This window comes from Corvus cornix, chromosome 8 (assembly GCF_000738735.6).
Source record: "Corvus cornix cornix isolate S_Up_H32 chromosome 8, ASM73873v5, whole genome shotgun sequence".
Classification (NCBI taxonomy): Eukaryota; Metazoa; Chordata; class Aves; order Passeriformes; family Corvidae; genus Corvus; species Corvus cornix.
Window position 1 is genome coordinate 26,304,416 of NC_046338.1, and position 27,880 is coordinate 26,332,295.

At 53.0% G+C, this 27,880-nt stretch overlaps 1 protein-coding gene across 1 annotated transcript; it reads left to right on the plus strand.

The window, feature by feature from the left end:
* The first annotated feature begins 3,819 nt into the window (after nt 1–3,819).
* Nucleotides 3,820–25,000, plus strand: UCK2 (uridine-cytidine kinase 2). Its single transcript, XM_039555960.1, has 7 exons — nt 3,820–4,107; nt 13,963–14,122; nt 15,133–15,229; nt 16,063–16,205; nt 20,390–20,487; nt 22,398–22,446; nt 22,951–25,000. The coding sequence occupies exons 1-7, from the start codon at nt 4,009–4,011 to the stop codon at nt 23,088–23,090; spliced, it is 786 nt and encodes a 261-aa protein (XP_039411894.1). The 5' UTR covers nt 3,820–4,008; the 3' UTR covers nt 23,091–25,000.
* Nucleotides 25,001–27,880: the final 2,880 nt, after the last annotated feature.

Below are 27,880 nucleotides of genomic sequence, written 5' to 3' on the forward strand. Positions count from 1 at the left end.
ACTGTGGGATTACATGGGCAGAGCTGAGTGAAAAACAGGGAAAGGAAAAAACCTATTGCCCTTAAATTAAACACTCCATTCAGAAAGAGTGTGAGGAACTGTAGTTCAGAGAAGATAGCACAAGCAGCAAGTGAGGGCGTGAGGTCAGACAGCAAACAACCTCTCTGAGCCTGGGCCCAGGCACACGAGGAAACCAGAGAGCCACATGTATGCAGGTGGCTGAATCAGACGTCACTGAGAGGTGCAGCTACACACCACAGGAAAGTCCCAGTACTGTGCCCAGACACGGGGAACTTCCTGCAACATCAGGGCAGAACTGAGAACTGGATGTCAGCAACACAGGACTCAGAGCCATCTGGGAGACAGGGATGAAACGAGGATGGATATTTCAGTTTGGGGTGAGCAGCAGGAAGATATTGACAGCTGGTGATGCATCAGGACTTGTGATATACCGAAAAAATCTTCTCTGTGAAGGTGGTGAGGCACTGGCAAAAGTTGCCCAGAGAACCTGTGGATGCCCCATCCCTGGAAGTGTCAAGGCCAGGTTGGACAGGGCTTGGAGCAACCTGGTCTAGTGAGAGGCGTCCCTGCCCATGGCAGGGGGATTGGAATGTGATGATCTTTAAGACCCCTTCCAACTCAGTCCATTCTGTGTATCTATATTATTTTGTGCTACCTCATGCAGTTCCCTGTGCTGCATGCCATCCTCCACCCTTTCTCCCTCTCTTTAGAGCTCCCTGACTTTCCTGGTTGTGAAATGTATCAACGCGTATCAAAGCAGTATTTTGAAATAGTTTCTCTTATACTGCTGTGGGAAATGACTCACATGGTATCAGTTATTGATACGGAATGGGGGTTTTTTTGGCAGATCCAAGCCAGAAGAAGATGGTCAGTGACAAGAACAATTTTCCTCTCTGGTGTCCGTGCTTTGAACTGGAGGTAGAGGTGACAACAGGCTCTTTGTAATTTCATCCTTCAGTTTGAATCACACCAGGATCCTTATCAGCAGATCCTTTTCTCAGACAGCACACAGCATATTACCCTCAATGGCATTTCCTTTTCAAAACAGCGTTCTGTGCTTTGATCAACGTGTAAAGGACAGATGAGAGTTGGGTGCAGTCTGATTTGATCTACCAGCCTGGGATATGAGAAAAAGGAAAGCATTTGCACTATACATCGCTCTGGTTACATGAGTTAGGGGCTGGTGTAGTCTACAAGCATTCTAGATATAGAAGTGGTAATGTTTATGGACGCAACCTTGAAACCAGATTAGAGAGACACATAATCCCAGGAGATTTCATATACTGAAGTCTCCAAACTTAAACTGAACAAAAGATTCAGTTGCTTTGCACAGTGTGTAAGTGACCAGCAGCCAGTAAAAGGGTGCGTAAAATTCTCAGTTTTGAGGAAAGGTGCCATCTAAAACTAACTGGGACTTGGATTTGATTCACTTCTAGTTCACAGCCCTGGCCTGGTTTTGAAAGAACTATTAAACTGACCTTTGCAAGTTCTCCTTGTGTTCTGTATAAATAAGCCTTGGATATCCCTAGTTCGTACCCCTCCAGGGCCCATCAAGAGGCATTTACTCATCCTTTCTCCTGCAGGTGTGTTTGCTCCTGCCACATGTCCAGCAATAAGGGGACTTGGAGGTGAAATGCCATGACGGGCATCCTACAGAGAAGCTCAGGATGGGCAGCACAGCCTGAAACAGGTGTAGCACAGCAGAGGGTTTGGACTGTCCCCAAGCAGGGCAGCAGTGAGGGCAGGCAGGAGGAGAACCAAATAACCTGAAGTTCTCACTGTCCTCAGGGGCTTTTGCCATCCAGATACAGCTGTGTCAGTGTTGGAGTAAGAAAGAAGAGCTGTGAATAGCTCCTGGGTCCCAGTGGGGTGCACAGGAGCTGTGCTCATGGTCAGTGCTTGGAAACTGGCTTGGGGCCATGGGAATCCATGGGAATTCATCCCTACAGGAAGTTCTCAACCACATATAGAACTTCCTTCCCTGGAAGTGGCTGCATGCAGTGCCATGCTCCCATGGCACTGCTGGAGAGGAATTGGGAGCAGTGGGCAGAGGGGCCATGGCTTCCCAGGACACCCTCTCAAATCCTGTGTGATGAGGGCTGGGACATGGGACCTGTCTGGCAAACATCTCCACACCTGTTTCGCTGTGTTGAAGTGGAAAGTTAAAAACCTAAGTGAAAGTTCTGGTCCTCTGAACAGGGCTGGGAGGAACTTTGGGGCATTGCTTGGGTTGTCTCCTGCCCCAAAACAGGATCAGCACTACTAAACACTTTCCATACAGGAGCATGCCTACTGCTTCTTTTTTTTCTTTTTTTAAATCCTCAGATTTAAAGAGTCCTTACTCTCCTTAAACAACCTTTTCTATGATTTAACCCTTTTTACCCCTAGAAAATGTCCCTGAATTGCCCTTGTTACAGTGTTGAGCTGGCAACATTTTGTTTTAATCCCTATCTGTAAAAGAAATTTATTCCCTTCCTGTTTGAGGCAGCCTCTTATGTATTTGGAAATGGTTATTGTGTCCCCACAGCCTTACAGCCCAGCAGAGACCTTCTCCAGACTAATCACAGAAGGTTGCTGCAGTCCTTCTACAAAGCCAGACCAGACTGTTCCAGAGTCCCCACTGGAGTCTCTCCACCAGGCCTCACCTTTCTCAAAACACAATACCTGTGGATGTATCCATCCACCCAATGGGATGTTTGCCTTTTTCACAGCAGCACTGTGAATTGACTCTTTAATCCACTCTACTCCAGATCTTTATCTGTAAAAGGCCTGGCTAGCCAGCAGGCTCCTATCTCACATTGCCACAGATCATTATCACGTTTGTCTGCATGGACTTGCACCCTACATGCCAATCCTTTTTTCATTTTATTGAGGTCATTTTGACTTTGAATCCTGGCCTCCAGAGCACTCACAGATCTTCCCAGACAGGTCCCACTTGCTAAAGATATAAGCATAATTTGTATTCCTGGATTTGGGTCATTAATAATAATTTATGACTGCTCACAGGACCAGGGCCCAGGTGGGGTGGGAGATTCACAGAATCATTATGGTTGGGAAAGATCACCAAGTCCAACCATTAACCCAGCACCGATCACCAAGAAACAGTGTCCTCAAGTGCCACATCTGCATGGTTCTTGAACATTTCCAGGAATGGTGATTTGACCATTTCCCTGGGTAGTCTGTTCCAATGCCTGACCACCCTTTGGGTGAAGAAATTTTTCCTAATATCCAATCTACCCACCCAAACCTTGGAATAAGTCGAGGATATTTCCTTTTGTCCTATCTCTTGTTACATGGGGGAAAAAGGCCGACCCCCAGCCAGCGACAACCTCCTTTCAGATGTAGAGAGTAATAAAGCTCCCCCTGAGCCTCCTTTTCTCCAGGCTGAGCCCCCCCCCAGCCTTGTGCTCCAGACCCTTTCCCAGCTCCGTGGTCCTTCTCTGCATATGCTCCAGCCCCTCAATGTCTTTCTTGTCGTGAGGGGCCCAAAACTGAATCCTGTTTTCGAGGTGTGGCCTCACCAGTGTCCAGTACACGGGGACGGTCACTGTCCTGGTCCTGCTGGCCACACTATTGCTGATCTAAGCCAGGATGCCCTTGGCCTTCTTGGCCAGCGTGGGAGACAAATAATGGAGGTTCTTCCGGGAGCTACCGTGGTGTAGTCCCAGCGCTCTGTGGGATGAAGCGGAGTGGTCAGAGGCGAAGGGAGCCGGTGCGAGGACGCAGCAGGGTCCGGCGCACGGCGCGACCGCAGCGCCTTTGTCCGCGGGCGGGCGGGAGGGCGGCGGCGCGGTGCGGGCCCGTGTGGACGCAGTGCCGCCCGCCGGCGGGCTGGGCCGGAGCATGTGCAACTGCGGCAGCACCTGGCAAGGAGCCGCAGCGCCGGGGATGTGAACCAGGCGGGGAGGAAGGCCCTTGACTCATCAGATAAATCCAGCCCCGCACTGCAAGTGAAGGCGGAGGAGGCGCGGCGGCGAGCAGCGGAGGATGGCGGGGGACAGTGAGCAGCGGCTGGAGGAGCAGGGGCAGCCCAGCGGCGGGGAGCCTTTCCTCATCGGCGTTAGCGGCGGCACGGCCAGCGGCAAGGTGCGGAGGGTCGGGGGGGAAGCCCCGCCGGGGCCGGGGAAGCTCTGTGGTGCGGTTCCCCCCACGCCGGGCGCGGCAGCCACATGGCAGCGCGGCGGGTCCGAGCGGCCGCCCCGCCACGTGCGCCGCTCTGCGGCCGGGCCGCGGGCTCGGGGTGGGCGCTGGGGCTGCGAATGGAGCCGGGGCCGGGGATGGAGCCGGGCGGGCTCGCTGGCTGCGCAGGGAAGAATGACCTGGCGGAGGGAGCGCGGCCGCCGAGGCCTCTGCCCGGGCGGCGGCCGGAGCCCCGCGGACACGTGGAGGGGGCTGCGGGGTGGGCGTGGGATTTACTCGCTCCTTCTCTCCGACCGGGACCTTGTGTCCCTCTGTGTCACCGGCGAGAGGGGGACAGCGGGCAGAGCTGGGGGCTGCGCGGAGCAAGGTGGCCCTAGCTTGGCTGGGGTAGAGGCGGCATCCCCCCTCCAGAATCATTCCCGTAGCTGTGGTCAGTGCTTTCCCCGTCCCCGTTCACCTGCACCGACCCTAGGGGCTGCCCACCGCGCAAGGCACCTCGGGGGCAATACAATTTTTTAATTTCCCCCCCACCCCACAATGGTGTCGGTCGTGCATGGGGGTGCCCTTCTCCGCCCAACTTTAGGGTAGCAGGAGCGGGAATTCTGCAGCAAATGCTGACTCACAGCGGCAGGACCTCCTGGCTGCTCTGGCGGGAGGGGCTGGCCCTTGGCAGGGGCAGGTGGGAGCGGAGCGGGGCGAGGGCTGCGGGGACGGGGCAGCCGCCCGCCTGGGCAATGCGGGTGTTTCCGGCAGGCTGCTACACCCAAACTGCAGCGCAGGGCAGCCTTACGGCTTTTCAGCGTTTTATTTCTGTTGTTTCATACAGTGTGTCTGTCTGTATTTGTTTAACCTCGCTAGGTCACTTTCTTTCTTAACAGGAAAAGAAAATTGCTTGCTTTTTTTTTTTTTTTTCTCCTTCTTAAGAGCAGTAAAACCAGCTCCACAGCTCATCAGCGCTCGTATGCAGGGCAGCACATTCTACCTGTGTTTTTAAGAGGCGTTTTGGAGAGGATGAATAGATTTGGAAGTAGCTATACCTGTGAAATATTTCTTGTGAAGGAAACTGAATGTGGGCTGGCACAGGAGAAGGATGAGCCCTAAGTCTCTGGGCTGATCTGTATTTGGAGGGGGATCCCTTTTTCTCTTGAAGAATGGCATAGCCCAACTGCTGTACCTCAGCCCAGTGTTTTAAGCATGTCTCTGAGTACCCTATTGATTCTTGGACTGCTGTTGCTGCTGCAAGGGGGAAAAATCCAGCTATAACAGGAGAGGGATGGTGAGAGAGGATGCAATCTTCTCTAGTGGGAACCAAAGCTGGATTGTTCTTGCAGTACAGCTCCTGGTGACTCAAACATGCTGGGTTTGTCTGTTCTCTGATGCGTGGGTCTGCCTCTCTGTAGTTGTCCCAATAACATCGTGTCTGGTGCTGCTGAACTGTTACGTCCCTGAACACTCTGTCTCAGGCTCACAAGGTAAAAGCAGTGATTGCAGTACAATACACCACAGTGGTTCTCAACTTGAAAGTGAAAATGCTTAAGAGCAGCAGGCTGCCTTAGGAAAAAAAGAGGAAAATGGTCCTTTCTAGCAAGGGAGATGTACTAACTAGCTTTTCCTGTCTCTCAGCTTTGATTTTCCCTCCTCCAGTGACTGCTGGCTGCAGAAAAACCTCTGTGCAATGCTGCTCGTTGAAGGGACTCCAGCAGATCGCTACAAAGTTGGTGGGAAAAGGCTGCAAGAAATACGCTAGCAAAAAACCCCAAGTAACAGAAAGAAAGGACCTGGGACTTGTGCCTACAGCCCCTCAGATTCAGGTTTGGTGAAGCTGCAAGGCAGGGGTGTGGGGGGCTGTCCCTCACCTGACTGGTGACAGTGCCCTGTGCCGGGTGCCACAGCACGCTCCAGGAAAGCAGCAGTGGGGCTGATGTGGTTTGCTTAGCTAAGGGCTTGCCTGCAGCCAAAATCTAGTCCAGGCGCTACTGTGCCCATGTGCTGGCTCTGGGTGAAAACTGAATGCTAGCAGGAAAGTAAAGCAGGCACCTTTCCCACTGGGAAAGTGACAAATCCATCTGACTCGCCTTGACACCAATTGAGGGTTGTTGTCGCAACACACCCCTTTGGCAGCACACCAGCCCAAAGATAATGGAGGGAATTTGCCTTCCAAGGCCCCCCCCGCCCCCCCCAGCTCCTCCCACTGCTGCTTTTGGGTCTGACATAGGGATAATAGGCTCCACAGTCCCCTCCATCCCTCTTGCTGTACCAGCACAGTCAGGCTCTGGAAGGATGGGATCGTGTTTCGCAGCTTGCCACAACTTATGTCTTGTGTCCTGTGGTGCCCTGGGGAAGCTGCTGTTGGAAGTGGCTGGCCTTCCCAAAGAGCTGGGGCATTCTTGGCTGATGTTCCTTAAAGGCAAATCTGTGAGAACTCAAGTTCAAAGGCTGAGTGCTCTTCCCTAGTGAGCGAAAGAGGCTTGAGCAACTTTGGCCACTCAAATAGGGGTAGAATCCTGAGTGCTTTCATGGGTTTTGGCTCTGGAATGAAATGTGGACTGTGTTGGGAGCACAACTGAGGAGCCACAGAGGTCCTGGGGAGTCTGGGGTGCTGCAGCCTGTGCAAGGGCAGTGCAAGCTGCACGGTGGCTGTTTTGAGTCAGCTCAGCTGGGACAGGCTCTTCAAAAAAGCTTGCTGTCCCCTAAAATCCAAGCACTGTGTGGCCTGGGCAAAGGTTGCTGCAGTTTCCTGGGGTGGAGATGAGTTGGCATTAAGACCCCCATCCTGTGTCAAACCTGAAGAGGACTGCAGCTGCCTCATTTCCTCAGAGGGATTCCCAAGGCTGGTTGTTGCATTTTTTTTTTTTATCCTATCTGTTCTCAAGTGTTCTGCTAGAGTTCTTGTTTCCCTCTTACACCCATGGCCTTTGCGCTAACAGCTTCTTCCCTTGCTCCTGCAAGAGATTCCTGACTACCAAGGGCTCTGCAGCGTACAAGGCAGGCAGCCAGGCTGTGGGCTGGAGGAAAGGTCAGCAAACTGATGGCTGAGATGAGCTGGGAACTGCTGGGATACCTCCTTTAAGTTCTTCTGTGTCCTCACTTCAGCTTAGCTGCTGGGACCTTGCAGCTCTGCCAGCAGTGCTGAAGCAGCTTGCTCCCAGCAGTAGTGGTGGCATCTGGTGCTGGTGTGGCTGCAGGGGTGGGGAGAGCTCTTTAAGCTCAGGCTGAAGCATTAATTGTTGTCCCCACGTGAAGTGAAGTGCTGATTGCTGCCTTCCAACAGGAGCTTGTAAGAAAAGACAGATTTTTAAAGGGCTGATTGCTTTGGTTGGCTGCTCATCCCTCAAATTATAGTGGGAGCTGAATATGGTTGCTGCTGCAGCCCTGTAGTTATATCATTTGGGTCTTGAGTTAGCACATCAAGTTCCCAATGTCTGTTTGAACATACAGCCTCAGAGCTTCCGGCCTGCAGAGCACCAAGATTGCAGCCTGTGTTCAGCCAGGTGTGCTCTTCACTTATTCCACTAGGCACTTTGAACACTGGGAAGGCTGGCTGAGGCTGGAATTGCCCAGCCAGGGTGGAACAGCCAGTGCTGGCCCCCAGGAAAGGAATGGTCTGAGCTGCATGAAGCAGTTCCATCTCTGCGTGGAACTTCTTTTGTGACAGAGCTCTGTTGTCTACCACAGCAAGGGCTGAGGTCCCCCACAGCAGCCTGGGGGTCACTGCCAAAATGTCATCACCTAGATGGCTGGCAAAGAAGCCCAGAGGAGATCTGGGAATGTCTCCCCCACAGAAGTGGGACTAACAGGAATTGCAGCCCTGTGCCAGTTCAACTCCATTTCCTGGTGACGTTCATTCATGGCTGGCAGGAGCCCTGCATCACAAGGTCTGACTTGTTCAACACTGGTGTCAACGTGTGCTAGAGACTTGTCAAACTTTCTAGTAGAACGTTGTTTTGTGCCAGCCCCAGTCAGACTGATCCATAGGACATTTTGATGGGTCAGCCGTTTCCTGTTACTGATAGAATATGTGCTCATTGTGGAGCCTGCTTACCAAAGTCCTGTGGGCTCAGCCAGCTCTGGGCTGTGGAGTTTGCAGCATAGGCTCGAGAAAAATATCCTGTGCCTAAAACCAGAGGATTGGGAGGGATTGTGTTAAAGGGTTTGTTTTCCTCCCTGCATGTAATCTGTGTTTAGAGCCTCTGTGTGTGCCTGTTTATGCTCCAGCCTGGGATTGCTGATCACATGCACCGTGTTCCAGGGTGAGTCAATAGAAACCTGGCTATCCCACTCCTGCACTGGCTGGCCTGTGGCTCACAAAGGGAAAGTCAGGGATGGTGAACCTGCCTGGGAATGCTCTGGGTGGAGGCCCTGGCTTTTGGTTCAAGAACAGTAAATTTCCAGTCCCAGTGTTGCCATACATATGTGCTCCCATTAGGACTGGAAAGGATGGTGTGGGTCATGAACTGGCTGTCTGTAGTCACAGGCAGACATTTGATAGATGCTCTGGGACCCTTCCCAGTTTGATGTCTGTTCTGTGTGTCATCCCAGTCCAAGCACTTCCTGGTACTTTATAATTACCATAACCTTCAGGAACAGACCAACATCTGTAACTCGTGTGCTGCAGGAGATAAGCTGGACTTAAGGGCAGCATGCTATAGAGGACAGCAGAGAAATTAAACTAATAAATACAGTTGTTCTTTATGTTTGATCTGAGAGAAAATCCTGTCAGACCACAAAACTGGAGACTGTTTTATCCGCAAAGGTATGATGAGGACACCCCAACCAGGCTGCTGCAGATGCAAAGCCATCGCTAGCTCCTGCCAAGCCTGCTCACAATCAGATCCTGCAGGAAGGGCGTTATGGCAGTGGTGTCCCTGGAGATAACCTCTGGGCTCCTCTCCCAGGTGGGATGTGACTGCTGCAGCCTGTCCTTGTTCCTGGTTGTGTTGTGGGCCAAGGGCATTGCTCTGTTGGGGAGGACTGTCCTCATGAGCAGCAGCTTGGCTTGGGGCGAGCAGCCTGCTGTGGTGGCAGGAGGCTGTGCCTCTTCCCACACTGGAGCCCAGCATGTGCCTCTCCTTTTGTTTGGCACAACCCTTTTCCTTCTCCTGAGGGATCTGACAGCTTCAGTGTTTCTTTAGGGCTGGAATCACTGGATCTGGCTAAGTCATTTTTACTGAGTGTCTCATCTAGAGTCCCTGGGAAAATGGGAGGTCCTCCGTGCAGTTGGAATGGGAACTTGAACATCCCTCTGCAGTGCCAGGTTCCTTGGGGATGGACAGACTGCTCTCAGCATGTGGGTTTTAGCATATCCATCTGCACAGGGCTTAGGAGTTCCTGCTAGCCCAGGACAGGCCTTGCCTTCCAGGGGCAGAAGCACTGCCACAGCAAACCTGGGGCTGGAAGCATCTGCTGTGCATCTGCCGTGTCCTGCCTGGCCCCTTCTCATGGTGGTTCCTGGTGGTTGACTGTGGCACTGTCCATCAGCTCTCTCCTTAATACCCATCAGAAGTTGTAATTCACTGTCTGATCAAAGCTACTCAAGAGGGATTGTGGGATAATCTGCATAATAATGTCAGGGAATTAGTCAACTGCTGAAGAATATCTGAGCAGCTGGCTATAGGCTATGAATGAATGTGACTTAAATATGTAATTAATATGTTCCAAGTAAATGTCAGGGGTAGGCCTCCAAACACCCATCTGTTGAGTTTCTTCCCCTGTGTACCACCTCTCTCCTTTCGGAAGAATATGTTGCATTTCTTTCCCAGGTACCCTCTGCATCTTCCCAGCAGAATAAAGCTGTACTTCTTCCTTGAACACTGGCTGTTTGTGTGCTTGGTTCAGAGGAGGAGTCCTGCAAGGGGAGCTGCAGCCACTTCTCTTTGGGAATAACCTCTTGCTTGCGTGGTACTGTGCTGATACCTTCCTCTCCACAAGCTGTGAGGTGTGGGTTGGTTTGCACAGCTTTCCCAGGGAGTAGCTCAAGCACAATGCCTGGGGGAGTGCAGCTCCGGGGGTTTGCTCCAACCTGGAGCTGAGTTCCCCTCACTGCAGTGTGGGGGAAGTCATGACCAATGGCAGGAGCCAGGGTCCCTCCCTCCCTGCCTGCATGCTTGGAAAGTCCTGCTTCAGTTCCATGTGGCTACCATGGGAAAGGCCTGCTTGGCAACCATGGAGGCTCAGAGGCTGCTGGGTCCTGGCTATATTTAGTTTCAACCAAGTTCTGGAGGAGGGGAAGACTTTTGCTTGAGAAAGCATTCTGTTGCTGGGAGTTCGCTGCAGCTCACTGTCAGTGTTCACTTTGGTTTGTGGCAAGGCATGCATGGATTAGGTGGATATGGAGAAGAGGCTGAGCAGAGACAAGGAGCTCTGGCACAGCTCTCATATTCTTCCAGATGAATTGTGTCATGTAAGGCATAGCTAGTAATGGGGCTCAAATCCTAGAGCTTGTGTACTGGGATCACATCACCTTTCTCAAATCATCCTCTGTGCTCCTGGGTTTCTTGTCGAAGAAACAATTGTCTTCTTCCCTGGGAGAAGCAGTTAGGAATTGGCAAAAGAAGGAATCTGAGCCCAGGCTGCCCTTTCAAGTGGGTGCTAAGTGCATGTTGTCAGCATGTGTCCCCTGCATCCAGACTGGTGCACGTAGGCACAGTACTTTGGAGTCATGCTCTGTTCTTGCTCTTACTGGACATCCGTGGTCTCCCCAAAACCTCGCTGTGCTAATTTCCAATTATTTGTGGCTCTTTCACAGTCACACATATATGCTGTGCTGCTTTGGGAGAAAAGGGTTTAAGCAGGGAGTATGTCATTTATTTGGGGGGACACTTCCTGAGGCTGGGAGTTTCTGTTCCCATTGTGTTGGGGAGTTTCCAAGCTCTGTCTTTCTGGTTTTTCTTCCTTCTTGACAGTGGGTGTTTATCAACCAAGGGCAAAAACTGCCTGGCCAGCTGTAGGAGTTGTTCAGATTGGCATCAGGGACTGCCCCTCGTGAGACATTGTTTCTATCACAAATGATAGTGGGAAAAGGAAAAACCTTCTCTTGGACCTTGCTGAGGTTCACTGCCCTACTAAGGGAAGCTGAACACAGCCCTGGAATGGGCTAAGGCAAGCTGAACATGCCCTGTCCCCATGTCCTGCTGCACTTAATGCAGGTATAATATGTGAGCAGTGCCTGGCCCACACCTGCAGGACCAAGGTGACATGTGTGTCTCTTCCCAGAGCTGGGAGGTGACATCCCTGCTCACCCAGGCAGTATGGTATGCTGAAACTGAGATTGGTCCTCAGAGCAGGATGTCCTTGTGGTTGTCTTTCTCCACTACTTCTGCCAGCTCTCCAGAGCCCACCAGGGAAAAGGGAGAGTCCATAGTGTCTGCCAGGTTGCTTTTTGCAAGAGGTGCCATCCGCCCCAGAGCCCTGGATGGCAAATGCAGCTGGAATACAATCTGTTCCTCATCTAGAAACCTGGAGGGGAGGACGTGTTCCTGTCTCCAGCTGTGCTTTGGGGTACTTTCTCCTTGGGCTTTTTTCACTAGCGGGTGTCTCAAATTGTGAGGTGTGGAGCTAGAGGGTGATTTTCAGAGCTGGTGGAGGCTCTTCTCCACCTTCCAGAATCCATAGACCCGGGATTAGTGTGCATAAGGCAGAAGGAAGACTGGCACCATTTGTCTGATGCTCTCAAATGATTTTACTGCCAATACACATGCTGACGTCCAAGGGGAGAGTGAATGCAAATCCCTGGGTTGCTTCACTGATCCAAAGGAAAGGAGTCCCTCCCCTGGGCTGGGGAAAGCAGCTTCTGGTGCAAATCCACGTGGAACCTGGGGACCTGCCTGGGTGGCTGTGCTGAAAGGTGGTTTATTCTTAATGGCAAAGGGCCTGGGAAGTTTGGTGTCCTCAGCAGCTGTGGCCAAGGCTGAACCCTGCTGTGCTGTGTCCTGTTGCTGCACGGCAAAGTGGTGTCTGGGAGTGAGTGGGCAGGAAAAGTGGAGGAGAGGCACTGAACACACCCTGGTTTTGCAAAACTTATGGGATACAGCTGGATAAGCTGTAGGGCTGATGCAGGCCAGAGAAGGATGTGGGGAGTGGGAGAACAGAGGAAATGGAGAGTGGGCTCTGGCTTTGTCTGCATGTGCCAAAGGGCAAGTGACTGGAACGGACTTGCAGGGCTTTGTTCTGGGTGGGAGCACCTTGCTGCAGGGCAGGGCTGCCAGCATGGCTCAGAAAGCACGACTTGCCAGCTGGGAGAGGCAGGAGAAGAAGGTGGGATGCTCAGGACACCCCATCCCTGACCCAAAACCTAAATTGGTGCCCAGGCCAGCCTAGGGTGCTGTGGGTGAGCTGGAGCCAGTTCTCTCTGCAGCAGAGCTGTGTGTGAGCTTCTCCAGCCAGGCTGAGGATGACTCACAGCCCAGTGGTCACAGCCAAGTCAGGTCAGCCTGGCCTGGAGGGAAGAGATGGTCTCTGGAGACAGAAATACTGTCAAATCTTCCAGCTTCTCAGGCAAACAGCCTTGCCCTCTGCCTGCTGGGCTGACCTCCTCTGCCGGGCATGCATTCCCCTCCCTGTTCCCTCTCACCAGTGCTGTCTTCAGCTCTGCAGCTGGAGGTTGGCAACCAAGTATGGAACAGATGGTTGAGCCATCCAGGAGGTGGGAGCATGGAAAGAGCCACTGGTAGGCTGGGGTAGGGAGGTTGGGGCAAGCATGCCCCTCTTTGCAAGGCAGAGGGCTCAGCAGAGCATTTGTGGTGTCCGGGGCCAGGAGCAGCTCAGCGGGGCATTTGCAGCCAGTGTGATTCCCTTGAGTCAGAGCAGCTCACTTTGGCACCAGGAACAGCTGCTTTGCCCCAAGCAGTAGATGCCATGGGGCAGGAGCAGAGCACTTCCCAGCTGGCCTGGCCTTGGCTCTCACTGGTTGGGGCAGTGCTGGCTGCCAGGCAGTGGTACAGTTACCACCAGTGCATTGCACAGTAGCCAAGGACTCCCGTGACTAAGGAGAAGGGACTGGAGCAGGCTTTGGGATTTGTCCCCCAAGCTGTGCTCTGGGTCATGTTGCAATGGCAGCCACGCAGCCGGTGCCAGCAGAGCTGGTGCCTGCCACCCTCTCCCAGCCTGCTCCATGTGGAGTGCGAGGTGCCTGGTCCCTGTGCCACCAGCATTCAGCAGCCAGGGCCACGTGGCTCCTCAGCCACTGACCCTGAGCCTTGCTGTGCCAACAGGTACCAGGATATGCTTGCTCCTCCCAGCCCTGGCAGCTGTGGCAGAGATCCCTGATAAAGTCCCAAGGCTCTCTTCTTCATGTCTTCTCATCCTGGGCTTTGTTTGCTCTTCTCTGAGGACTCTCTCATGCTGTGGTGGGGTTTCTGTACTGGACCAGAGCGGGGGGAACCAAGGCTGCTTTCTCAGGGGGAAGGCTCAGCCCTAGTGCCCCATGCAGCTCTGCTCCACAGGGAGCTGCCTGGCAGGCTGGATGGAGTGCCTGGGGCCCCTGGGCATGTGGCTGAACCCAGGCAGGAGCCAACTGTTTCTCTGCTGCCACTTCTGCCTAGAATAGGAACTGTGGGCAGGCTATAGGAGCAGAGGAGAGGGTGGCAGGCAGCAAATTTGGTGCAGCTGTCACACTAAAGGGTACCATGGGGATGCCTCTGGAGCACTTTTCCCTCAGTGGCTTTGGGCTGTGCCTTTGGGAAAACCACAGACTCTTGGCTAGAGGTCCAGCAAGCAGGAGTGGATGTTACCTGGGGACATCCTCCCTGTGCCACTTAGATGTAACTTGCTGCTGATGTGCCTCCTTTGCTATTCCTTTCCCAGTCATCAGTGTGCTCCAAGATTGTCCAGCTGCTGGGCCAGAACGAGGTGGACTATCGACAGAAGCAGGTGGTGATCGTGAGCCAAGACAGCTTCTACCGGGTGCTCACCTCAGAGCAGAAATCCAAAGCACTCAAAGGCCAGTTCAATTTTGACCACCCAGGTGAATGGAGAACAGCACTGGGGCTGCCATGCACTGTGGGGAGAGGGCTGGAGTGGGATCCCCAGCTCCAGCAGCAAAGAGCCTGCGTGGACACTGGGGCTCTGAGTCCACATGGGACAGGAGTGGGTGGCTTACTTAAGCTCTTGTGGAGCTGGATGCATCCCTGGCAGGGTGGACCACCTGTGTCCCCCCCATCTCTCTTGGGAAAGAAATGGGGTGGAGTGTCTGGAATGAGAAAGAGCAAGTTATAAACCCTCAAACTCCTTAAGACCCTCCTCTTCCTGCAAAAACATCCCCCAGTTTGAACACAGTTTTCATAGAATCATCAAATAGTTTGTGTTAGAAGGAACCTTAAAAGTCATCTTGCTCCAACACCCTTCACTAGAGCAAGCTGCAAAGGAACGAATTGGTTTTTGGTGCAGCTGAGGCCCAGAGAGATCTGGCCTGGCACAGTCCCTGGAGCCAGCAGCTTTGTGTTCCTCCTTCAAGGAGGGAACCAGCTGTGCAGCTGCTCTGCAAAGCCTTCCACCAAGGAGACCCTGCCCTGTTACTACAACAGGGGCTCTTTGAACCATCTCCAGGCTTGATGGGGAAATTCCAGAGCTGCTGTCCCTTCATCCCCATGAGGACAATGGCCAGAGGCAGTGAGCACTGAGCAAACAGAGCCTTCTCTGTCTGGCAGGTCAGTGCTGGGACACTGCTCCAGTCTCTCCAAGGGCTGGAGCCCTGGAGGAGATGCCTTCCTGTGCCTGGGCTGTCAGCACTGCTGTACAAGGACAGTATTGATCTCTGCAGGTCACATCCCAGGCTGCTGCAGAGCCATGGAGCCCTGTGGCTCCAGGAGAGCTGGGCCTTCCCTCATCCCTGGGGAGGTGCAGGGCTTTCCTCCAAAGTCTGTGCTGTCTTTCCCCAGTGCGAGGTGCCCATGACTCTGGCTTGGGTGAAGCTCAGCATCTGGTGGGTGGAAGAGGTTGCAAAGCTGCCTCGGCTAACATTTCCTCTCTCCTCAGATGCCTTTGACAACGAGCTGATCGTGAAAACACTCAAAGAGATCACAGAAGGGAAGACGGTCCAGATTCCTGTCTATGACTTTGTCTCCCACTCCAGGTCTAACAGCCGCTCCTGCCTTGCCATGCCTCTGCTGATGCCCTGTGGCACCACACACAGCCCTGCCCTCCCCAAACTCCTGCCCTCTGCTTGGGTGCCTAACCTGCCGGCACAAAGTTTCCATCCTAACTCCTCCAGCCCCTGGGTTAGGGCATCCCAGGCAGATACAGGCACAGGCTAAGGGTCTGGAAAGCTGCGTAGCCATGCACTGACATCCAGCAACATCCAGGCATCAGCACAGTGGTGTTACGACCCCCCTTCTCTTCCCCCATCCATGCCTTCTCTCCTCATAAACTCAGTGTTTGCAGCTTTAACAAGTACTCCAGCCTCAAACACCCAGCCAGGAAAGGGGGAGGACAACAGTTCTTGCTCCTGTAACACTCCCCTTGCATGTGTTCAGCTTGTTTTTGCATGCCTGTGTTGATTGTGGATGGTGTGGCTCTGCTCTGTTTCCCACAAAAGCACTATGCTGTCAGGGAAGTGTTGCCTGGTTCCCAGGGAAGCAGAGCTGGCTGTACAGGTTGCTGTGCATAGGCTTTGCTGGGCTTTCTGGCTTGGCACATAACACTTGTGAGCAGCAGCAGCTGGCTGAGGTAGGGGGAGAAGGACTAGTGTGCTTCCGGCTTTGCTGTTTATCCTTCCAGGAAGCGTACGTATGCCTTGGATTCCCTTCACAGTGGTGGGGTAGGTCTGCCCTCTCCTTGGTCACCCCCCTGGTGCAGCAGTGGTGTCCCAGGGTTGGAGCAGTGCTTAGGAGCACTGCTGTTTCCCCTCACCTCTCTTTTGTTCCCCACCTTTCCCCAACCCATTTTGACTGTGCTTCCCCCTGCCAGGAAAGAGGAGACGGTGACCGTGTACCCAGCTGACGTGGTACTCTTCGAAGGCATTCTGGCCTTCTACAGCCAGGAGGTGCGGGATCTCTTCCGCATGAAGCTCTTCGTGGACACGGACGCAGACACCCGACTGTCCCGCAGAGGTGAGGCAGGGACAGAAATACCCCTTAACTGATCTGGGCGGGTGGTCACAGAGGCAGGTGATGGTGACCAGGGCAGAACTGGAGTTGGCACAAAGCTGTGAAGAGCTGGAGAGCTTTTCCTCTGCAGTGCAGTGTCACTAGGGCAGCTTGTGGCAGTGGGAGAGCACCTGGCTCTGTTTCTCTTGGGATTCAGTGGGATTTTTGCTGCCTTGGCTGGGATTCCTCCTTTGATGTACGCAGCAGTGTGACTACTGAGCATGCTGTGTCCTTGTGTGGCTCTGTGGCACCAGCCCAGTGCCAGCAGCTGAGCAGCAGCTGCTGCGAGTCAGCAGATGCCAGCAGGGAAGGGTGCCGTGGGCAGGGCAAAGCATCTGGACGGTTCAGTCAGGAGGCAGTGCCTGATAGATCCATGCAGCACCTGGGGTCTGGATGTGCTCTGAGGATGGCATTTGGGCCGTGGTGTCCACTGTGGGTGGTGTAGATGGGAAGTCTGGCTGTATGTTTGTGCAACCCAGTGTGGAGCCTTTATGTGGCAGCTGGTGCTGGGGTGATGGTTTGGGGGCAAAGAGCCCTAGAAACTAGAGTATCCCTCTAGGACTCCCCGTGTCCTGCTGGCTTGGCTGTGGGTTGCCAGCTGACATGGGAGGGACATCCACTTTGCATGGCCTGCATGACTTGAGATGACCTTCATTTCAAAGAGTGGGGTCACTGATACAGCACCTCCTGGGTGACTAAAAAACCATTTGGGGACTCTTGGGGCAGAATTCACTTCTGTCTGAACTATTCCTACTCCTGCCTGGCTCTGACAGGCTCCAGAGGGTGCCTGGGGATGCAGAAGATGACTTAGAGGAGCAGTTCCTTCCAGAGCTCTGTGCTGTGACGAGGGGAGTGCGTCTCAGTGCTTCAGTCTGGGACCGTTGTGTGCATGGGACTGTTCCACTCTGCAGTGGAGCTGGTCTTGCCTGTGCTCCTGCTGTCAGGCACATCCAGAGCCTCCTCAGCTGCTGGGATGTCATCAGCACTGATTAACATCTCCTTTTTACGAATTCCTCTTGACCCTACCCACTGTTCTTGCATGACTCATCCAGGGAGGTGACAGCACAGTCATTGCAGGGAGATGTATTAGCAGGTCACAGATATGCACTTGCAGGATCCCAAAATGTGAGCCCTAATCCCTTAAACTGTGCTGTGCAAGAGCTCGGGGCCACACCTGGCCACAGGGTAGGACACTGTCATGGTGTGACCCCAGCCAGCAACTCAGCCCCATGCAGCTCCTTGTTCAACCTCCCCTGGTGGGAGAGAATCAGAAGGGTAAGAGTGAGAAAACTTGTGGGTTGAGACAAAGACAGTTTAATAAGTAAAGCAGAAGCACAAGCCAAGCAAAATGAGGAATTTTTCACCACTTCCCATGGGCAGGCAGGTGTTCAGCCATCCCCAGGAAAGCAGGGCTCCATCGTGTGTAATGGTTCATTCACTTTGAATGTCTTGCCTTCCTCCTTCTTCCCCCAAGCTTTATATCATGTATATGGTATGGAACATCCCTTGGGTCAGTTGGGGTCAGCTGTCCCAGCTGTGTCCCCTCCCCCCACTGGTGGGGTGGGGTGAGGAGCAGCAAAGGCCTTGGATCTGTGGAAGCACTGCTCAGCAATAACAAAAACATCCCTGTGTTATCAATGCTGTTTTTAGCACAACTCCAAAACACAGCCCCATACCAGCCACTGTGAAGAAAATTAACTCTATTAATAAACTCCCAACCAAATCCAGCACATTCTCCACCCCTTATTCCAAACCACTTAAATGATGCTCAGGTCCCACACTATCCAGTACATTCTCATTACCCACCACTCCTCTTCCCTTGGTCAGGAAGATATATGTGTGTAACACACATATATCAAGCCCCTATTTTATGGACCACCCCAGCAACACATCCTCCAAGTGTCCACTGAATTAATTTAATCCCCGACTTTGGACTCCATCTGTTCTGGTGGTCATTCTGGACAGGAGAAGCAGGTGGGGAGGGTGGAGTTTTTGGGTCACTGCTCACCCCACTGCTCACTCACACTGCTTCTTGTAAGGCTTGTACTTCTCCCACCCACCATCAATCACTTGCAAAAGGGCAGCTTTGCTGATTGGTGTGCTGTTGTCCCCTAGTAACTGCAGCTCATTGTTCTGCTGATAGGAATCTGGCCATTTCCCTGCCATCAGCAGTTGGTAGGACCACTGGAGCACCAAATGTGTTTACTGTATGTCTGCCTGTCCTTTCTGGGAAAGCAGAGCCTGTGTATGAGGTGCCAAAGGTATAATAATGTCCCTGGAGCATAGCTGGAGGCAGCTCTTATTAAAAGTTGGGATCTTGCATTGTGATGTGGCCCTGAGTCATCTTTCCATAGACGAAGTCCTAAAGGGTGGCACCAATTGGGTTTTCAGCTAGGCAGCAGCAGGAGATGAGGTTCCTGGAAATGCAGCTGACAGCTGAGTTAATCAGTAGTGCTGGGGTTCAGTATGTGCAACTCACACTGTACCCATCTCAGCACCTCTCCCCAGAAATTGTGCTAGCAGAGTGCAAGGGGCAAGGTCTGCCAGGTACCTCAAACAGGCATCCATGGGGATCAGGGACCTGATTCTGGCTAAGGTCCCTTGCTGCCCTGTCCTTGGCTGGTTTCCCTAAAACAGAGACCAGGTCCAGTGTCACATGCATGTTTTGGGTCCAGTTTGAGTCTGGACCCGCTGGCTTCAAAGGGGTACCGATCTGTCCTTGGGATATTTGCTTGCCCTGTAAGCAATCCCTCTGGATAGGGTGTGCAGTCTTAGCCTGGGCTGTTGGGACCTGCTGCTTTGGGGGCAGGTACAAGACAGCAGGTGTTTGACTTGTGTTTGTGTGGGGGGTGATTGTGCTGCTGTGGTGTGCCCTGGGAAGAGGCAGGAGAGCTTTGCCCTGTCAAACCTAGCCCCCGCACAGCTCACAGGCCTCCTGCACCCTGAAGTGGCCAACAAATAAGGTGTGGGACTTGGGAAACAAAAGTGTTTTAGTTTTCTTGCCTCTTTTTCTGTATTGTTTGAGCTGGGGATCACTCCTGCTCTCTGGAGAAGCTGGCTAGAGCAGCCTGGTTCCTGGAGCTGGCACCCATCCTGCTGCCAGCCCTTTTCCCCCATCACTTCCCCATCACTTCCCCCATGCAGGGCTGTGAAAGGCCATGCTGTGAAGCTGCTGGCCGAGGGCAAACAGAGCCATGGGGACAGTGCCAGACCAGCAGTGTCCTGGCCCCAAGAGCACACGGGCAGTGGCTGCTGAGCAGGTCACGCAGGCTGGTAGTGCCATGCCTTGGCTCTGCCTGGGACATGGGGGAAGGCTCACTCCAAACCCAGTGGCAGGTACTTACATGCTGGGGAAAAGCCAGCAGCCCCTTGGGAACAGCCGAGAGCCATCTGCTCAGCCGCAGGGCTATTTTGGCTCTTCCCCACAGATTGAATTCCTGCTGAACTGGGGCACTTGTCCGCACTGAAGTGGCTTCAGACTGGAGATGGCACTAGCCCAAATAACTTATGCAAACAGGGTGAAAGGCCTGAGTGGCAGAACAAGCAGGAGGCCAGTTTGCTCTCCTGCCTCCAGGCTTCCTCCTGAGCTGATCTGCCCCAAGCACCCCATCAGCCTCTGGTTCACCTGCTCGGCTGGGGACAGCACAAGGAGCCTGGCAGAGCTGTGCAGGTGGGTGGGTTTTACTCTCCTCACCTCTACAGACCTGAGTTAAACTGTGCCTTAATGTGTGTGTGTGGGTGAACCCCACTGCTTTTCTATTCTTTGGGCACCTCTGCACTGGGATGACTGAGAGAATACCCAGTCAGGCAGGACAAAGTGACAGGAAAGAGGCAAAGGCTGAGGCTGGGAACACTCAGGACTGAGCTGGCACTGGTTACAGCTGGAATGCGCATGCAGAGCTGAGAAGGGTGGGAGGCCAAGAAAAGCCTTTGGTCAGGTCAGCCAGCTCTTGGCTCCCACAAAAACTTGGAAGCAGGTTAAAAGCATACACTGGGCTGGGATGTGCTCGGACATACGGGCAGCAGCTTCCAGGAATGGCGATCTCAGACAGAATATCTGGGTGACTGGCCAAAGGCTGTACTGAAGGGAAAGGGGGTGAAGAGATTTGTGCCTCAGCTCCTGACTGTGCCTTACATCTTCCCGTCAGTGCTACGAGACATCAGTGAGCGAGGCCGGGACCTGGAGCAGATCCTATCTCAGTACATCACCTTCGTCAAGCCTGCCTTCGAGGAGTTCTGCTTGCCGGTAAGTCAGAGGAGTGACACCTATGTGAGTGCTGAAAGTGCCTCGTCTCCTCAGAGAGGAGCACTTTGTGCCCAGAGCTCAGATCAGCCTTCGGTGCCTTTCTCCCTCCCTGCAGGCTCTGGCCAAGGCAGGGGTGCCAGTGCTGGCCGGGGCAGAATGTGATGGGGACTATTTATACAGCCACTGCCTTCCTGGTGAGATCATCCTTCCCTTCTGGAAGGCAGCATGGCCAGAGAAATCCCTCCCTGTGCAGGGGCTGACAAACCACTGGGCAGCTCAGCCTGGGAGGGAAGATCCTTGGCTGTATTAAGCTGGGGAATGGGAGGTGGCTGCTCCCAGGCAGTGTTTGCTGTGTCTGCCTTTTGGGCTGTCCTGCCTGTCCTTTTCACCCTGCAGTGCTGCTGGCTTCATGCCTGGGAGAGCAAGGAAGCTTCCTCCTTCTCTCTGTGGAGTGGGATGTGGCCTTGCAGGTTGTATTTCGTGGCTGGTGATTGGCCAGGGTGGAGAAAGGCCTGCCTGGAGAAAGGAAGTTCCTTCAGGAGCTGGTAACAGAGGCAAGGCTCCCTGGCAGACAGGGGCTGTGTATGTGGGAATCTATTGCAGTCTTGCAGATGTGCATGGAAATAGCACGTTTGCAGGATCAGCCATTGTACACCTTTCCTGGCTCTCATGGAGAGGAGCCTGTGCCTTGGTTCTCAAGGCTTTTCAAGCAGATGTGGTAGTCACACGAGGAATTTTTTTTATTCTGGAGGAAGTGAACCAGCAGAGTCCTGAAACCTGGGAACTGCTGGCCAGCACCACAGGTAGGAGTGAAACTGTGCCTCCCACCTTAGGAGAATTCCTATGCTGGTCTATCTGGTCAGCTCTGACCTTTTCCTTAAGAGGGATTGATTCTGTGCTACAAGATATTTTCCTGGCTTTTGCATGGCTCCCTTTTTTCAGTCTCACTAAATTGTGGCCCTGGGGACCAATTCCTAAGTCCAGAAAGGCTTTTCGTGAGAGGCAGGCCCAGCTTGCAAGGCTCCTCTTCTTGCAAATTCCTAGCAAGATAAATCCAGTTTTTCAAAGCAGCAGACGCTGCATCAGGCTCTTCTGATGAAGAGTCTGTAGGAGAATGAAGTGTGAAACAAGGAGGGCACAAAACTGCCTTGTTTCTATCCACACCTTTGCAATGGTCTGCTCTCGCTTCCAACCTGGTGGTTGGCTCTGCTGCAGAGCATCTGCAAGCTCAGCACCCCCTGTTGCTGTTATTTGACTCCTAAAGCAGCTCTGGGCCAAGTGGTCCAGTACTGAAATGGTCTGGCATATCCTGGTGATTTTTGATATGTCTGGAAGCCCTTGGAGGTGACATGTGACATCCATCACCGCATCTGGCTTGGTGGAGCTTGGCTGTCAGCTGTAAAATTGACACAAATGGGGAGGAAACTGAGACTGGCACCTACAGGTGAAACTAGGACGGGACTGGTGTCCTGAATCACATCTTCTTTGCAAGTGATATGGTAGGGAGTTCTCCCCTCTTCCCAGGTAGATTTTGTGGCTGCGCTTAGGCGCACCAACTCGTGCTGTTGTAGCAAGTCTGGATGGATTCAGGAGGAAGGGTTTTCCCAAGAGCATCAGCTGCTGGAGTCTTGTGATTATGAGGGTTCTTAATTGCAGGTTTTGTTTGGGTGCCTCTTACTGGCTTCTGTATGAGCTCATGAAAATGGAATCAGGACACGAAGCATGGCCCTTGAAACATGGAGCAGAACACAAATAAGACCACCCAAAATGTATTATCAGCAATGACATACCTCCTAGTGGGTTTGGGTTTGGCAAGGGGAGGGCAAGGACCTGGCCCAGGGAGCAGGGACAATGCCCCAGCCTGGTGTATCTCCACTTTCCCTGTAACACAGTGCTCTCTCTCCTTCCAGACCAAAAAATATGCTGATGTGATCATTCCCAGAGGAGCAGATAATGAAGGTAAGGACCCAGACCCTGCTGTTCTGACCTGGCAGCCAGCTTTGGGCAGCCAGCTGTCGCAGTAGAGTTAGGTTGGAGGTAGCAGGACCTGCCACAGAGGGGACTCAGGCCACTGCCACCCGAGAGAGGGCTGTTACCACAGGTGTGCTAAGATGGGCCTGTTCCCTTTGGTCCTGCTTGGAGCATTAGTGACTAGGAGTTTGTGTTCCTCTGATCTGTTGGCCTGAGAGCCCATCTATGTGCACTGCCTCCAGGCAAACTCTTGGTTCATCCCACACAAAAGGGATTGTGCAACTGGGACAGCCAGGTCTCCACCTGGCTGCAGTCAGCCTCACCATACTGGCTTGAGGGGTAGAGGGATCAGGTCCCAGGGGGGCAACTGCTTCCAGCAAGATTGGGATAGGAAGGGAGACCAGTGGGAGGGACAGCAGGGGCACCAGCTCTGCCTTGACTCTGGTTGATTTGCAGTGATCCTAACATCGTCTCTCCCCCTTCTACTCACAGTGGCCATAAACCTGATAGTGCAGCACATCCAGGACATTCTTAACGGAGGACTCAGCAAACGCCAGAGCAACGGGTACCTGAATGGCTACACTCCCCCGCGCCAGCGACAGCCCTCAGAGTCCAGCAGCCGGCCCCACTGACCCAGGCAGAGGCGTGAGGCCACGGCCAGGCCGCTGGGCACTGCCACGGCCCCTCTGTACATACTGTCCACTCATTCCCCCTTATCTATTTAAGAAACCAGATGGAGACGAATGCCTTTAATTTTGTATGTTCGAATTGCCGAATGAGAAGCAGCCAGTTGCTCAGGAGCCTGGACTACCCTCAGCTCCCGGCCTTGCTCAATAACTCCTCCAGCATGGAACTGGCTATAAATCTCTATAAATATAGAATTGCTCTATTTTTGTGTAAATGCAGAATAACGTAAAATTACTTGCCGTAAGGTATTTGCCAGGCTCAGTATTGCTGGGAGGGACTGGGAAAGGGGGTCCTGAGAGGTCATGGTGTCAGGATCTTCACCTCAAAGGTGGTAAAGAAGGAAGAGCATTCAACAGCTGCTTTAGTATCACTGTGGTGTCCATCCTGGGGAAGGGCAGTGGCAGCTTGAGTGTGGGCTGAGTGTTACACCTGGGCTGGGATTGTCTCTTCCTGCCATTGTTTTCAGGTCTGAGCAGCCTGGTTTTGGCTGGCAGGTGCTGCACAATGCCTCTGGCAGCTGGGAGAATGATGTGGAGTATCTCCCCCTGACTCTCTGCAGCTCCAGGTCTCAGCCTTTAAACAGCATGCCATTCTGTGCCTGACACTCCTTCCCACCACAGGTGTGGGGCTGCCGTCACACCCTCCAGTGAGGACCTGGAAGGTGGTGCTGGGTATGTGGCCATGTAAACACGGCCTTTTTAGCAGTCTCAATGCCTGGCTTGTGTGGGGGCAGCACACGGATGGATACCTTTAGCCCCTCTGGAGCTTGGTGGCCATGTCTGGTGGCACTGTTAGTTGACCCTGGGCTGACCTGCCTGGAGGTTGGCTTGCAGGTCAGAGGTGTGTCTCATTCCTCACTTGGATTGGTTTTGCTCTTGTATGCGGGATTTTGGGATGAGGTATGGTTACAGGAGAACCAGCCTCTTCTAAAAGAAAGGGGCAGTGGCTGATAAAAGGCAGCTGCTGGGCTGCCTGTCTGAAGGGCTCAGTAGTGAGTGGTCCCTGGGCTGCCTCACATCCCCATGTGGGACATCCACAGGTCCCATCTGGGTAGTGTGAAACTGGGTGCCCAGCAGTCCTCTGCTCCCTGTTTTCAGAGCATGCTCTTGCCTGTCCTGTGTCCCTTTCACTGTCCTGGAGGAGGACAGTGTCTCAAGGGCTGGCCAGGCAGTGCTCTTCCTTGCCTAGGGTGAGACTTAGTCTCCCCATACCTGGTAGTGCTACAACAGCTGTGTCCAGAGATGCCTGGTGGTGTTAGGGATGCCCGGAGAAGCTCCCTGCAGGGTGGGGCAGTTTGGCTGGGGCAGGAGCCTGGTGGGAGCCAGTGGGAGGGGGTTTGGTGGGATGGTAGCTAGGAAAGATCCTTTGACCAGTGCTGCTAAGACTGACTTGCACTGCCAAACCCAAAATTTCACAGACATCCCACAAAGCCTGGAGCAGGGACCCTTAGCCTTGCTCCCTCATGGTTTTTCCAGTCTTTCCAGAGCATTGGTTTTGCTCTGTGGTAAAGGGTTTAACGGACCATGCTCCATTGCTCTCCAGTCTGATGTAAGCTGGGACAAGCTTTCGTCTTTGAGAGAGCAAGAAAGGATACACCTCCCCGCAGTGACTGCTGCTGGGACAGACTCATTCCTTCTTGCTCTGTGATGAGGCAGTCTTTTATCCCCCTCCCTGTCTGCCAGCATTCCTTCAGGCATGTCGGCTTTGCCATGACCAAGGGCTGGCACTGCCTAATTCTATGTAGGTAAGAGGGACCAAAGCCCTGCAGAACTGGTGAGGCTTCTCAGAGCTTATGCAGAAGACAAGATAAAATATTGACCTCCTCTCCCTGGTGAATAAAGACAGAATAAATGGATGCTGGTGTTGTCTCCTGTTTGGTGCTGCATGGTGCTGATTGCAGTCCCAGGATGGAAGCAGACTTGGCCAATCTTGACTTAGTTTTGCAAGTCTAAGCCAGACCTGGAGCAAAGCTGCTGGCACAGGTCAGTGCTTTGGTGAGGAAGGAGGCAGCAGCTCTGGCTTTTGGTTGATCTCCCCACTGTAAGGCCTAAAAAACTCACTTGACGAGGCTTTTAAAAGGGCTGTTGGTTGTTTGTGTGCTCTGCATTAGATGCGCAGGAGAAATACTGACAAGAAAATCTTGAGAGGTCAAAACAACCAAAAAGACCTTACTGGCAAATTTAGAAAATCAAAGAACTTAGGCAAAAGGTTTAGAGTAGCACTCAGTCAACATAAAACACTTACCAGAGCATTGAATTGGCCCATTCAACTTTGCAAACTTTAAGCTCATTTCATTTCAAGTTATTCATGAATTCCAAGAGGGAATTGTAGGAAGAAGAAAGAAAGAAAAGATATAGAAAAGGACACATACAGTTACCCACACCTTGGGTTCCAGGGTGTTTGATCTGATAGATTCTCCAAGAGGAGGTAGGGTCAAGACCTGTGCTCACCTCGAGTTCAGCTCAAGTTCAGGCTCCTTAGCCTTCCTGGGCCTTTGCCCCAGGTGGGTTTTCCAGTCATTTGGCCACTTGGGAGCTCCAGGGTTAGGGGCTCCAGGGGGCAGGTGTGGAGCATTGCCTCTGGTGTGCCAGGGATTGGCAGGCACTGCAGGGCTGGGGTACAGACTAGGGATGGGGGATGTGCACGGCAAGGCATTACCTCACCAGGGCAAGGCCTGACCTGCCCCTTCTCCCACACACATGCACCCCAAAATGTCTCGAGACATCAAACTTTCACACCCACTCTTAGCAAGTCCTGATGCACATGTTGCTTGGGGTGCTGTTATGAAACCCCTCTGCTCTCAAAACAGCAGAGGTGGAGAAGTTCAGCCCTTGCTGGTAAGTATCTTGAATAAATGACAGTCAAGTGGGTTTCATCAAAAGACCTCATAGGCAGGGTGGCATTAGCACCAGGGGGGTGTCAGGCAAGGCAGGGGGACTGCTTTTAGCAAAGGGCTAAATCAGTTTGTGGCAAAACACTTGATGTCAGCATGGATGCACAAAGAGAAAGTCAGGCTTAAACGACCTGATAACCCTGTGAAGAAATGAGTGGCTTGGTAGGTGAGGGAAGAGCAGGGCATGTTGTCTACCCTGGCATGAGTCAGGCATTTGATAGGATCTCCTGTAATGTTCCTCATGGTGTTGATGTATGGGCTGGATAAAACCAGAGGTAGATGGAAAACTGGCTGAATGACTGGTTCCAGAGTGTGGTGATCGGTGGTATGAGGTCTGGTTGAAGATCAGTCACTTGTGTGACTACGTCCGGCCCCTCTGACATCTTCACTGAAGATCTGCATGATGGAGAAATGGGCTGACAGAAATATTTTTATGTTCAGCAAAGGGAATTGCAATGTCCTGCACTTGGGGTTAAATGATCCCATGTGCCAGTACATGCTGGGGACATCCGCAATGCACAGAGAAGGCTGTGGGGGTCCTGCTTGTCCAGGAGCCTGAGAGCAGAGGGCTAATGGTATCCTGGGCTGCTTTAGGGGAAGTGTTGGGTTAGGGTGATCCTTCCCCTCTGCTTGGGTGAGGCCATACCTGAATGCTGTGTCCAGTTCTGGGCTCTCCAGTACAGGAGCTACAGGTGAGAATCCATTGAAGGGTCATGAAGAGGATGTAGGGATTGGAACATCTCTCCTGTGGGGAAAGATGAAGAGATGTGGGATTGTTCAGACTGGAGGAGGCTGAGGGGGAATCTTGTTAATGTATATAAATAGCAGGAGAGAAGGTGAAAAGACAGAGCCAGTGGTTGGACATGGACACAACCTGAAAAAGAATGGGTTCCCCCTGAACATCAGGAAACATCTGCTGGGAGAGTAATGGAGCTTTGGCACAGCTTGTTCAGAGGTGTTGTGGAGTCTCTTTCTTGGAGATACTAAAATTGCAGAAGTTCATGGGCAACTGGTTTGAGATAACCCCACCTGAGCATGGGCTTGGACAAACTGAGCTGCCAGGAGCCTTCCAGCCTCAGCCAGTCTGTGAATTTGAAAGATTTTTAAATCTCATGGTTCAGCTGGGAGAGAAGCTGGTGCCAGCTTTATCCCTTCTCCTATCTTGGCTCTAAGCCATGTCCCTCCTCAAGGGGACATCCAAACTCTTTCTGCCGCCTTCCTCTGGTAGTGCTGGTGATGGAACTCTTGCAGGTAAAGGTGATGCAAAAGCCTGGTGGCCCCAAGCATCTGGTTTTGGTCCTGAGCATCACCATGGTTTTCGCCCTTGTCTTGTACAGCTGGGAACATAGGAAGGTTCACTTTGCCTAGCAGTCTGTCCTCATCCCTGGAAATGATAGGGCCAGGCCTTACCTGCACCCCACAAACCCATCCCTTCCTGTGTGACTGGTTTTGATTGCTTGCCCATCTCTGTTTTTTCTGCACATTTCTCCAGATGCTGAGGGCAATATAAGCGAGGCCCAGGATGCCCATGGTTTTCCAGGCCCTGTAGAGCAGCCAGGACGTGTCCACCTGGGCAAGGTAGTCCCAAAGCTGGCCCAGAGGGTAGGGCAGGTCAGAGGCCACGCTCTTCACGACAAGGGGTGGGTTTTTTGTGCCCCAGGAATGATGGCCTCCTCCTGGAATGTAGCATCTGTGGGGTCCCTCCCAGCCATGGATGCCTGCTCTCTCCCACCCCAATTCTCCCATGTTTCCTAGAGCACACATTCTGGAAGCTCATAGACAGCATCCTGGCTGACACCCCTGCCTTCCATGCTGCCCCTTCCCTGGGTGCCCTTGGTACCG

Excerpts from the sequence above, each read along its gene's own strand:
- UCK2 (XM_039555960.1), top strand. The coding sequence starts at position 4,009 with ATGGCGGGGGACAGTGAGCAGCGGCTGGAGGAGCAGGGGCAGCCCAGC. Across the intron at positions 14,123-15,132 it reads GTTCAATTTTGACCACCCAG|ATGCCTTTGACAACGAGCTG; the intron begins GTGAATGGAGAA and ends CTCTCTCCTCAG. Across the intron at positions 20,488-22,397 it reads TCGAGGAGTTCTGCTTGCCG|ACCAAAAAATATGCTGATGT; the intron begins GTAAGTCAGAGG and ends CTCTCCTTCCAG.